Source organism: Lacerta agilis, chromosome 14 (assembly GCF_009819535.1).
Source record: "Lacerta agilis isolate rLacAgi1 chromosome 14, rLacAgi1.pri, whole genome shotgun sequence".
NCBI classification, from domain to species: Eukaryota; Metazoa; Chordata; class Lepidosauria; order Squamata; family Lacertidae; genus Lacerta; species Lacerta agilis.
Genome location: NC_046325.1, coordinates 21,085,824 through 21,098,049, shown reverse-complemented (window position 1 = coordinate 21,098,049; position 12,226 = coordinate 21,085,824). Strand labels below are relative to the sequence as shown.

General features: G+C 49.2%; 1 protein-coding gene across 5 annotated transcripts in view; it reads right to left on the bottom strand.

Moving 5' to 3' along the window:
* Positions 1 to 11,364, bottom strand: part of NDRG2 (NDRG family member 2) — a 43,578-nt gene extending 32,214 nt beyond the window's left edge. For 2 of the 5 annotated variants that reach the window (XM_033170864.1, XM_033170859.1), the window contains exons 1-2: positions 11,216 to 11,364; positions 1,305 to 1,387 (exon numbers count right to left, since the gene is read on the bottom strand). In XM_033170864.1, the coding sequence (XP_033026755.1) occupies positions 1,305 to 1,382 (78 nt within the window). In that variant the 5' untranslated portion in view covers positions 1,383 to 1,387; positions 11,216 to 11,364. Of the gene's footprint in view, positions 1 to 1,304; positions 1,388 to 11,211 lie in introns of all 5 variants that reach the window. The other 3 variants (XM_033170860.1, XM_033170863.1, XM_033170862.1) reach the window with 2 other exon arrangements.
* Between the last annotated feature and the right edge of the window lie 862 nt (positions 11,365 to 12,226).

Here is a 12,226-nt window from a genome sequence, read left to right as displayed (position 1 = left end):
TTTTACTCAAAAGAAGACCCACTGAAATTAATGTACCTGTGTTAGCCATTTTAATGGGTCTACTCTAAGTATGACAACACTGGGTAGTTCATAATGTCTGTGGATTTGCAGTGCAGCTACAGAAACACAACAGGCTGGACAAGTCTGGACCCCAGCAGCATGACCGCAAAGGATTGCAAGTGTAACATTTCTGCAAGTGTTTTTGCAGTTTTATTTACTGCATTGATTCATATTCCAGCGTTTACATCTGGAAGCTCAAGGCTCTGCTGGGTATCCAAGAACAGGCCAGCTTTGGCAATCCTGATAATGCCCTGGGCCTGGTATGTGGTTCTCCGGTCAACCAGTTTATATAAATGTCTCACTTTATCATCAATGGAAGGCAAAACAACTCCTCTGCATAGACCAAGGGAGGATTAGGGTTTATACCACTATTCATAGAGTTAAAGCTCTCAAGTAGCAACTGCCAGGGAAGGGCTGCAGTGCAGTGGTAGAGCATGAGTTTCTGAATTTTGCCCCTTCCTCAGTAGAGGAGGAGATGGTCCAGCTGTTGCATCTCTGTCCTGCAGTGCTTTGAAAGAGACATGCTTCGTCTCTCAGTAGAGCTCTGTCACCTCTATGGATGTGGCCAGCAGAATTGGTGGATTGACAGAGGCTGCAATTTTTAGGTATCTGGAGGGGCCATGGATTGGTGGTAGAGTCAGTGGCGGTGGCTGCCCATTGGGATTGGTAGGGTGGAAGGCAGGGAGGCCACCAGTAGGTGGAGCCAAAGCTAGGCACAGCCAACTAATTCTGGTTTTGTCCCCCTCCTGCTCCCTGCTGCATTCTGCAAGGGCAACACTTGAGACTGAGGGGTAAGAAACTGACACCCAGAGTTGCCCCCTGGACTGGATGTAAGGAAGGAGGCAGGCAGGTAAGGTTGGTGGGGCATTTGCGATAACGGATCAGCCTCCAATGGGTAGAGCACATATTTTGCACAGACTTTGCACATAAAAGAGCCCAAGTTCATTTGCCAGCCTCTCCAGCTACAAGGATGTAGCAACAGCGTGATGGGGAAAAAACAAAACAAAACAAAACTTCTGCCTGAAGCACCGGGAAGACCCTTCCGCCATTGGGCCAGATGGACTGACTATTGAGCTCAGCATAAGGGAGACTTTGTACGCATCTGCTTTGCCAATCTGCTTCAGATGGAAAAGAACAAGGAGAGAAACAGGCAAGACTGGACAGCTTTGGGTACAACTGGTGAGAAGGAGAAAGAGGGGTGGCAGGGAAGGGGAGAGTCAGGGGAATCCTGTCCTTTTGCTGACCTTGCCCGGATCAGGTGCTCCTGGGGCTCGCAGAAGCGGCTTCTCCTCAGTTATCTGCACTTCCTGAAGCTCCGTCATGGCTCCTGAAGCAAAATATAAGAGACACAGACATCAAGCAGTGTATTAGCTGGGTCACTGCCACATGCATCTGATAAGTCACTGGTTGAGGATGGGGCTCCTGTCGGGGCTCTACTTCATGGCAGAGCCAGATTTAGGGCGGTACAAGCAGTTCCCCTGCACAGAATGCAGAGCCAAGGGGGCACAAAATGATGATGATGATGATAACCACCTATATTTATACAGGCACTGTCAGGAAACCCCCCTCGCCGGAGCAGGTAGCGTTCCCGGGTCATTCGCAGTACAGGGAACCGCCATCCCCACTGCGCAGTTCATCGTCTTCCTCGAGCGGAGGAAGCGACCGCTCCTCCAGTGGGGAGGGGGAGATGGAAGCAGGAAGTCGGGGCAGGGGCTGTGACAGCGTTGGAGAGCCTCAACACCAAGCAGGAAGTGGGGGACAGGGGCCTTTTCCCGTGCCCCGTTTTCGCAGGGAGGAAGGACGTGGAAGGGGGAGGCGGGGGTTCAGGATCCCGTGCCTCTTATGTTGGATCAAGAACCAGAAACGGACATTCCCAGATTCTGCAGAGGGATGAGCTGGATGTTTTTACTGTAGCTCCACTGTAAATATCTGCACAATAAAGAACTTAGTTTGTAGAAGTTCTGCGTCAGCCTGATTCCTCATGAGCAACCACTGAGAAACCTTACAGGTACCTACTGAGAAGATTGATTAAAAAAAGCAATTGTACCAAAAGGAATTATTGTGAAAATAATAAATATTTAGGGTCTGTGTGTGTGCCAGATTTTGTCCTTGCTGAGGGTGCTGTATTACCAAAGTACACCCCTGCTCATGGCTTTCCTCAAAGCTGGCTTTCTGCTGTATTTTAGTGATGGCTCACAATGGAATAGTCCTCACCTGATTGCTATTCCATCAAGCAGGGATGGCAGATGTGAATCAGTCATCCTGGACCAAATGCCAGCCAATGGAACTTGCATATTACCCAGTGTGAGCTCATCTGAGATGCTTTCCAATGTGGCATCACTTCACAGTGACACATTTATCTGCTGGCCATTACGTGACAAGAGGTCAAGAAATGCATCTGCGAACCAACCCAGAGTCTTGGCCTTACTTTTAACAAAGAGATGAGCCTCATTGTCTATCAAAGGGTGATTTTGCACACAACACATAAAACTGTCCATGGATCTCTGGCAGGTTTTATCGATTTTATTGTGTATCAATACACAATAAAGTTGATTGCATGTCTATTATTTCTGCTAGATGCTTTTGAGACCCTTCCTCAGAAAGGCAAGATACAAATTTAACTAATAAATAATTGAAAACAAATGTGTGTCAAGTTGTGAGTGTGGGGTTGAAAGTGGAACAGAGCCCCTATGAGAACAGCTGTAGGTGTCGCTTTAAAATTACCGATGCAAAATAAATTTTAAAATCTCAAACACTCCGCATCTTGATTACTTGTGAAAATAACTGAAGAATATAAGGATGCTATTATTTTGGTTTAACTATCACGGAGGCAGCTGCAAAGACAAAGTGTAAGGACATAACACAAGTTGTAAAAATATCATACCTAAAATGGTGTTCTGCGTTTTGCTGTTGTGGTTGACATAATATCTTTTAAAAGTCTGTGGGTATGTGTGATATTTCGCGGCACCGTGCTGTTACTTGACCTGTGGCATTTATGTGACTGTGTTTTGACCAATGGCCCTATGCCTAATGCAGTAAACCTCCCATTTTACAGGTTGGGGGGCTGAAGGAGAGAGACTCGCCTAAAGGTGCACAGTGAGTCCTGGGCAGAGCTGAAGAAGTGAACCTGGCTGCCCTGGATCCAAACCCTCTGGTTATGTAACGGAGTGTAACATTATATAAAGGACCATTCCTTGGCAGGGGCCCTGGGTCAGCCTGACCATCAAAAAGGACCCAAGTGGTATCGCTTAGCTTAAGGGTTCCAATTAAATAAAACAGTGCTCTGAGAGGTGTTCCCCAGAATCTTTTGCAATATCCCAGGGGGTGCCAGGATGCAATTCTGACGGACGCCATTGCACCCCATCATTCTCGGCAAAGGAGCAAGAGGTTGTGGGGAGGCACTTCTTGAACTGTGCCATGCCGCCGTTGCTTCCTGTGGCAGCGGAACCCCTTGGCTAAGCCCTGCAGCTGGCACAGCACCAGCCCTGCTCATTCCTGCTGGGAGTGCAATACATGATCAAGCGCCACAGTAGTTAACGAGAGCCGCTGTGGCATGTGGAGCAGAGTGGTACACCAGCAGGGACAAGGAGGCTGCCTTATACCGACCACATCAAACCATTGGTCCATCCAGCTCAGTATTACCTGCACTGACTGGCAGAGGCTCCCCAGGGTGCCACGAGATGCCAGGGACTGAACCTGTGACCTTCTGCAAAGCAGATGTTACAAGTGTGCATCAATGAAGGTGTCTATGCTCTGTGGTGCTATCCTCCCCAACCCAAATTCTGCACCAAGGGAACCTAATCTCTCTGTACTAAGCACAACTGTGATCTTTCCAGTCATACAAAAAAGAAGTCTATGCTTATATTGCACAATTTATTTTCTTTTTCGGTTACTACCTGGAGGGTCCAGAAGTAAAAAACTTAAAAGCCTAGCTGAAAGATTAGCTCTCCAGCCCCATGCATACCCGCACCCTAAATTCTAAGGTTTCCCCAAACCCACATCGTCCTTATCCCAATTGCTCCCTTCCCCCTTCTCTGCATGTTCAGTGGCTAGACTATTCCCTGTTCAGTTGATGCAGAAAGCTACTCCCCTTCAGGATGCATAAAAATCAGAGTGATTGTTTTTAAAATTGATTTTTTAACAATACATTTCAAAATACATCATAGGTCTCCCCCCCCCCCCGCCCCAAGCAACCCATCTAAAATAACACCTGAATGGAACAGGTTCCATTTCATACTATCAACCTCTTAAAACTGAATCACGGTCATCTATCAAATAGATTATAAGTTAAAGTCTGGTCCTCTGTTTAAAAAAAGCTCTGGTGGGCAGAGGGCGCTTGACTGCTGACGTTAAGCATTATAACAATGCAGTAAGTTTTGTGTGTCCTGTTTATTGCCAAGGGCTTCCTAATGCACCTGGTGACTGTAGACACCAGGATACAGGTGTGCTCTCCTATATACCACCAGGATCATCCACGGGAGACCATACTGGTGATCTTGTGCTCTTTTATAGTGTGCGCCTTCCAACTGTCGAAGCTCTGTTCTCAAATTATGAATATTTGTGCATCGGCCTCCACAAATCCACTCACCAGCTCACCCGGGATAAGCGCCCTCCGCCCTCTAGCAAACAGGACATTCAGCACCTGACAGAGGTTCAATTGCTGGTGCGGTTTTTAGGCAGGTAAGAAACAGCAGGAGTGCCTTCCAATCAGCATGAGACTTCAACAGTTTCTTGTCCTCTACAGGCACAGACAACAGATGATCCTGCACTGCAGGGGGTTGGACTAGATGAGCCTTGGGATCCCTCCCAACTCTAAAATTCTATGATTCTATGACCCTGCCTCTCCCAAAGCCCTCTGTGCATGCCAGAGGACTCAAGGGAGGGAATAGGTGGCGACTGCATATAATAGTTGAATAGTAAGACACTTGTTCTTGAACCTGCTAAACAAACTATGTGGGTATTTATTTTCCATCTTATGGGCAAACAGTGTTTTGCCCAGCAATGACTAAGCTATGTTTACAGAAAGCTCTGGACATTTACAGCTCAGTCCTATGCTTGTTTACTGGAAGTATATCCCACTTTGTTCAACAGGACTTCGCTCCAAATAAATATGCACATGACTGCAACCTTAACTTCCAAGTAAGTGATCTTCCAAGTAAGTGATCTTCCAAGTAAGGGCCCAAAAGAAATTAATCTTCTAACAGATGTAGTTGTGCTGGCATGTGAATACCATGACCACGCATTTTGGATCATGTTCCTAGCTTATATTAAGACTTTATTTGGTTTCAAACCAGCAGCTTAGATCCAGACTAAGTCGACTGAAGTTAGGCTGCAGCCCTATGCACATTTACTTGGGAGAAAGTCTCACTGAATTCAGCAGGGCTTACTTCTGGGAATATGCATATACGACTGCAGAGTTAGTTGCCGCTGAAATCAATGGGACAAGTTAGTCGTGACTTAAATTAAGCCTCACTGATTTCAGTGGGAATTAAGGGTGCCAAAGGCAACCTGTTTGAGCATTCCTCCTGATTTGTTTGCAGGAAAATTAGACAACGTGGGCCATTTAATAAGCATTCGTACGTACTAATTTGTTTGCAGAGAAAGCTTTATCCCACCCTTCCCAGTGCATGTTTTTTTTTTTTTTAATTGCAGAAAGTCCAGCCAATGTGGAAGGAAGTGTGTTTGTTGCGCAAGCTCTCCCAATCAGCTCTAATTGCACTACCCGAATTTGCCAGTACGGGATTGAATTCCACTTGAGAATAGCAACAGCCTGGAAGTGCCCAGAGTGCAACTGACTTGAGCCTGGATGCAAGCCAATGTTTGAATTGTGCTACAGCAATCCGCCAGCTTGCTCATGCCTGTTCAGGAAATATGTGAATTTCAAAATGTAAAAGTTGATTTATTTAAGTCAATGATCTAAGCCTGTCTTCTTCTTCTTCTTTTCTTTATAATTTAAATCATCCATGCCGTGCCTAGGAAAAAAATGCTGTACTGTATGTGAAATAGCCCAAAGCTACTACAAAGTTCATTGGGTGGTCTTGGGCCATAGCTGCCAATCCTCCCTGCTGTTCCCCACTGATATAATAAGGGAATTTCCCGCAAAAAAGGGAAAAGGTTGACAGCTATGTCTTGGGCAAATCTCTCTCCCGGGGCTGATTCACACATGCAGGTGTATCAGAATTTCCCTCTGTGCCTGCAACACACCATAATGCATTTTAGTCCCACTATGGGGCTAGTTCACTAATACAGGGACAGCCAAGGCAGACTACAACTCCCATCATTCCTGATCTTTTGGCCATGCTGGATGGGACTGAAAGGAGCTGAGAGTCCAACAACATTGGCCATCACTGTACACGTGTTGAGGACTGCAGCCTTTATTACTGCTCATGTGGTGACTGTCAATGGATTATGTGAACATACACACTACAGTGGTACCTTGGGTTACAAAAGCTTCGAGTTACAAACACTTTGGGTTACAAACTCTGCTAACCCGGAAGTAGTACCTCGGGTTGCGAACTTTGCCCCAGGATGAGAATGGAAATTGTGCGCTGGCGGCGCAGCGGCAACAGGAGGCCCCATTAGCGAAAGCGCGCCTCAGGTTAAGAATGGTTTCAGGTTAAGAATGGACCTCCGGAACGAATTAAGTTCGTAACCCGAGGTACCACCGTATTGAGGAGTACATTCCCGAAAGGAAGTTCTATCTGAGGGGAGTTAGAACCATGGCAGCTCATTCAAACATGCAAGTTCTCCCTTGATGGTGCAGGCATCCCTTTGAGGAGTAGCCCTTGGGGCTGTTGGGAAGATTATGAAGAAGAAGAAGAAGAAGAAGAAGAAGAAGAAGAAGAAGAAGAAGAAGAAGAAGAAGAAGAAGAAAAGACAGGAACTGTTAAGCTCTTTGGACTATTCGGGAACATGTAGTAATGAACTGTGCTCGTAAGGGGTGTGTCTGCATATAGTCTGCCAACACTCACATATTTCGATGCATTTGAAAAATGGAACTGTCCTCCCTCCTGCCCCAGGGCACTCTGGAGAAGGGAAAAGTATGTGTGCAGGTGTCTGTGTGTGCATGCAGACGTGTGTGCGCGTGTACACACACACACACACACACACACACACACACACAGAGAGAGAGAGAGAGTCCAAGAGCACATTAAACAACCACCACAAACACATAGACCCCCTAGAACCATGGAAGGGCTGGTCCCCATTATCTGGCAGCTAACCAAAGACACAGGAACCTGTGACCCAAACTAGGGGTTTTTTATCCAAACTGGGGCAACATCTATTTCCTCTCTTCTCCCTGGTAGATACCTTCAAGGAAGCCTTCCCATGCTACTGAGGGTTTGTTTGTTTTGTTTATTTTGCGTTGGAGTTAAATTTTATGAACAGAAAAAAAGAGAGGAGCAATGAGGGAGCAGGATGGGTAGGCATCTTCTTCCCCGGCCCTCTTTTGCCCTTTCAAACTAGGCTACTTTGCTGAGCTGCGAACCTTCCTTACTTCCTTCCCTCTCTCCCACCACCAGGTGCCACTCCATTGCTGGCACAAGCAGAGGGGGTCAGGAGCCCCATAAAAGCAGGAGGTCCCCCCTTTTCCCAGGCTCCCTCCTCTCCTCTCTCTCTTCTTCTCCCTCCCAGGTGCTGTGGCTGGTTTCCACTCTGGCCTCCATCCAAGGATCCCCCTCCTGGGCCATAAATAGCTGTTTTGATCACCCTGGCACGGGCAGCGATCCAGTTCCCCCGGGGTGCTCCTTGCCACTCTGGGGCCCTTCACGGGGCCTGGAAGGAACAGGCATCCAGAAGAGAATTCTTCCAGCCAATCACTGAAGCAGCAGCTGCACACAGAAACCTTCCCAGGGCAACGGACAAAGAGGGCCAGGCCAAAGTGGAGGAAGCCAGGATCTCCCCGGTCCCTGGCTAGGAAGGTATAAAAGGAAGAGTGAGGTTTGCAGAGACAAGGGTGGCCGATCTGCTGGCACAGAATGCAATAAAGTACTTTTGGAGCTAGGTATTCTACTTTTGACAAGCCACACATTTAAAGCACATATCCCCCTTCCCCCAGGAATCCTGGGAACTGTAGTTTGTTAAGGGTGCTGGGAACCGTAGCCCTGCAAGGAGTGAACTATCATTCCCAGGATTCTTGGGTATGCTGCATGCAGATTTTGTCTCACTTGCTGTTTTGTCCTTTCTACATTCCCTGTTTTTTGTTGTTGTTGCTATTCTTCTTCGCCTTGGTAGGGCTCCAGTGTTTTCAGGTGCTGAATGGTAAGCCAAAAATAAAAATCGGACAAGTGCAGTTTCCCTGGCACAGAGCTGCTATGCTGGAAGGAAAGCCCCACCTGTTGAATGTACGCCTGCTGCACAGCTGTTAAAGATACAGGGAGCCCTGCCAGGAAGGAGGTTTCCATTCACCAAGCCAATGCTGCACAGAACCTCAGAAGCTAAAAGGTTGCTTAGCTGGGTGGGGGTATCCCCTCCTCCGCTTTTCTCTCTCTCTCTCTCTCTCTCTCTCTCTCTCTCTCACTCACTTACTCACACAGCCAGGTTTGATCCAGGACTGAATAAGCCTGAGAATCTCCCTCCCTCCCTGCCCCTGCTTTCACAACCAAGCCTTTCTGAAACGTATAGAGTGCCTCTGAGCACGTGCAGTGATTTTTCTACCCCGCTCCCCCAACTATACCAAAGGCAGATCTGAGCCCTGGCAACACCTATTTTAGAAAGGAAGTGCTACAAAGGGGTGGAGGTATATCCAGCCTTCTCATGTGTTTGTCAACCCCCTCCTCGTTTTGGAAGTCCCAAGCCAGCAGCAAAACTAGGTTTACTGAGCCCATCGTGGGCTGTACAGTGGTACCTCGGGTTAAGAACTTAATTCATTCTGGAGGTCCATTCTTAACCTGAAACTGTTCTTAACCTGGGGGATCACTTTAGCTAATGGGGCCTCCCGCTGCCGCCACGCAATTTCTGTTCTTATCCTGAAGTAAAGTTCTTAACCCGAGGTACTACTTCTGGGTTAGCGGAGTCTGTAACCTGAAGCATTTGTAACCCAAGGTACCACTGTACTTCGTTTTGCAGCCCAGAGGCCTAGGCTACGCACATATCATCCCCAGACCACAGCAAACAGGTGCTCCAATTTTAAAACAATAATAATGATAGCTACTTGTGTGTTTGTGTGTGGAGAGTATCAATGTCCATGCACGTGAGACGTTTCGACTAAAACTGGTTTGTTTTCCCTTCACTGCTCGCTCCGAATAAGCCCAATTATTCCCAGACCTTCTGTTTGGAAAGTGGGCAATGGGGGTTCCTAGATGTGGTCACATCTAGTACAGTCAAGAGGTTATCTGTGAGGAGGTGCTAAGGAAAGGCTAAAGAAAGGCTCTTTCTACATGTGGGAAAGATCCCTGGTGTCTTCAGTAGTAAAACCCAAGCACATGGCAACGGGGCGGGAGACTGTGCTGCTGCTGCTGCTCTGCCGAAGACTGTGGAAAGCTGAAAATTAGCTTCAGGTAATGTAGGCTGCCACAGAGCTTCCAGCCAGGTGCCCACAGGGAGGGCCTACGTGCCAGGCGGCCTTGGCACCCACACCAGAGGAGCTGGAAACACAGGCACACACCTGCAGCTGAGGCCACGTGAAGCCCCACCAGGCTTGGGGGCTGGGAACACGCAGCAAAAAAAGAAAAAAAGGCCAACCCCAGCCACCCTCCTTGCTCTGAAGGGGATGAGCGGCTTCCTAACTCTTTGGGCCCTGGCCCCATGAGACCCAGCTCCCTTCCCAGAGCCAGGAATAAAAAAATCCAGGCATCCCAGCCTTGGACTTCAAACCCTCTGGCTCTTCTCTCCAACAAGCCAGGAGCTTCGGTTGAACTCCCAGCACATGGCTTTGACAGCACGGTACGCCTCTGGAAGTCTTCTTCTGCACAGCCAGGGCAGAATCTGGATGCTCGCCCTACTGCCTCCTCTCCCAGACAACCCTGGGTTTTATGGTCCTTAACATTAGATCCCAGAGAGCCCAAGGTGGCAACATCCACCTGCTCTCACCTGATCACACACCTCCCAGAGAATGCAGGAGTGCTGACTCCACCACCGACTGCTCTCCAACCTGCCAAGCCTTGCAGAGAGAGCCCCCCCCAGCTCCTTGCACTCTGCCTCCTGCCCCTTCAGAGGACCTAGGAGTGCTACCCACTTGCAACCCACTAGCATCCTCACCCCCTCACCTGGAAGCTTGACCTCCTAGCCCCACCCCCTTGCTTCTACCCACTGGGGATTACTGCTCTCTCCCAGAAATAGGACCAACCTGCCAGCGATTTGGGACGCGCACATACAGACGCCAGTTTCACCTCTCCTCGCTTCCAGCAGAGCTCAGGGACCCTGCAGCTTGCAAATCCTCCTCTGGTTGCAACCCACTTAATCCTCCGAGCGACCCCCCCCCCTTCCTTCTCCCTCCAGCAGAAGGCAAAAATCCCTCAGCCACCCCCCCTTCTTTCCCGGCTACATCCTGACAGACCCCCCTCTCACATGGAGACCAGGGGGGCAACCCGCCTCTCCTTGTTCTCTCTCTACCCCCCCTCCCCAATACGCATAAGCAACCTGGCCCTTCGAGGGATGGGGGGGGGAGGGGTGCCTCCCATCCGGAGTGTTTTTCCATTTGACATTTGAGTCTGTTGATCGTGTCAATCGCAAAGCGAATCGAGGAAGCACGCAGGAAATCAAATCAAAGCAGCTCATGGCGCGGGCGAAGAGGAGGATGAGAGGGGAGGGGGCTCCTACACACACACACACAAGACATTTCCCCGAAAATACTCACAGAAATAGCAACGAAAAGCAACAGAGGATTCTTCTGGTTTTGGGTTTGTTTTTTAAGAGGCGGGGGGCGGCTTTTGTATAGTTAGCTCTAGTGAGGTTAGGCACCCGATTTAGGGGTGTGCGCGGGGGGAGGGAAGCGGGAGATTCTGCCTGCAGGGGCATTTAATCTCCTATAAAACTAAGCAACATCTGGCAACAGATTTCTCCTCCCTCCCTTTCGGGGTGCTCGCAAGGCATCGGGGGAGGTCAGAGGCGAAGAAGAAGAAGGAGCCGGGGACAGAAAAAAAGGACAGCCGCGCTTTGCAGACTAGCAGCCCCTCCCACCCACAAAATGTCACCCCCTTTTTCTGGTACCCACTGTCCACGCGTCTGTCTGTCTGTCTGTCTGCCTGCCTCTCTCTCGTCCGCAGCAGCTGCGCTCGGTCGCTCCGTCTGTCTTTCCACCTTCACTTGCCTTTGACTCTCTGACTGCAAACACCACCTCCCCCCACCCCCAGGGAGAGACCCCTCCCCCCAGATCCCCTCCCCCCCAGCTCCGCCTCTGCCAATCCAGATTGCCAACAAGGAAGGGAAAGGGGGTGGGGGGAGGAAATCAGGGGAGGGGAAGAAGGAGGGGGAGGAGAGACCGGCAACCATCTTTCCCCAGATCCTTGGTAACAAAGGGGGATCCCTACAAAGGCAGAGAAAGACCCCCCTCTCCTCTCGAGGTGACCCGAGCACCTTGCTCCCCGCAGACAGCCAGATTCGGTTCGAGCGCAGTATACTTTTTTTTAAAAAAAAATGTACGTGCAAATGCAAAATGGGGGCGAAACAATGTGTGGGGAGCGTAGACCCTGCGCCCCCTACAGGGCAAAGGCCCCCGAATTTCCTCTCTCTCTCCCCCCCACCCCCGCAACCTATGGCCAGCCCTAGGGGGCGTTCCCGAAAGCAGCGAACAGCCAAAACAAAACATGTAGTAGTTAATCCGGAACTAATAATGAAATAAAATAACAATCGCTCAGTCGCACAACCGATCCCGTCTCCCCTTGCAGTAATCTCAGCGAGGATTACAGAGCTCCAGTTAAGCGCCATGCTCAGCTCAGCAACAGAAGAAGCAGCTATTTTGGAGTGGGAACACCGGAAAACGTGGAAGAGGCTGCACCACCGAGCATGTGCAAAATGCATTTCCGCACAGCTGTTGGCAAGCGGAGCCCACCTTCACAAATCTTGAGATTAGGTAGCAGGCAGCGCTAGATCTTTAAAACAGGCGATTCTTCAAAATCTATATTGAAGTAACACCCCCTGCATTTGTCAGATATATGTTGTTTGCGCGGGGGAGGACTGCCCAGGATTCCTCCATAGGTTTCAGGAAACACTTTACACATGCTCT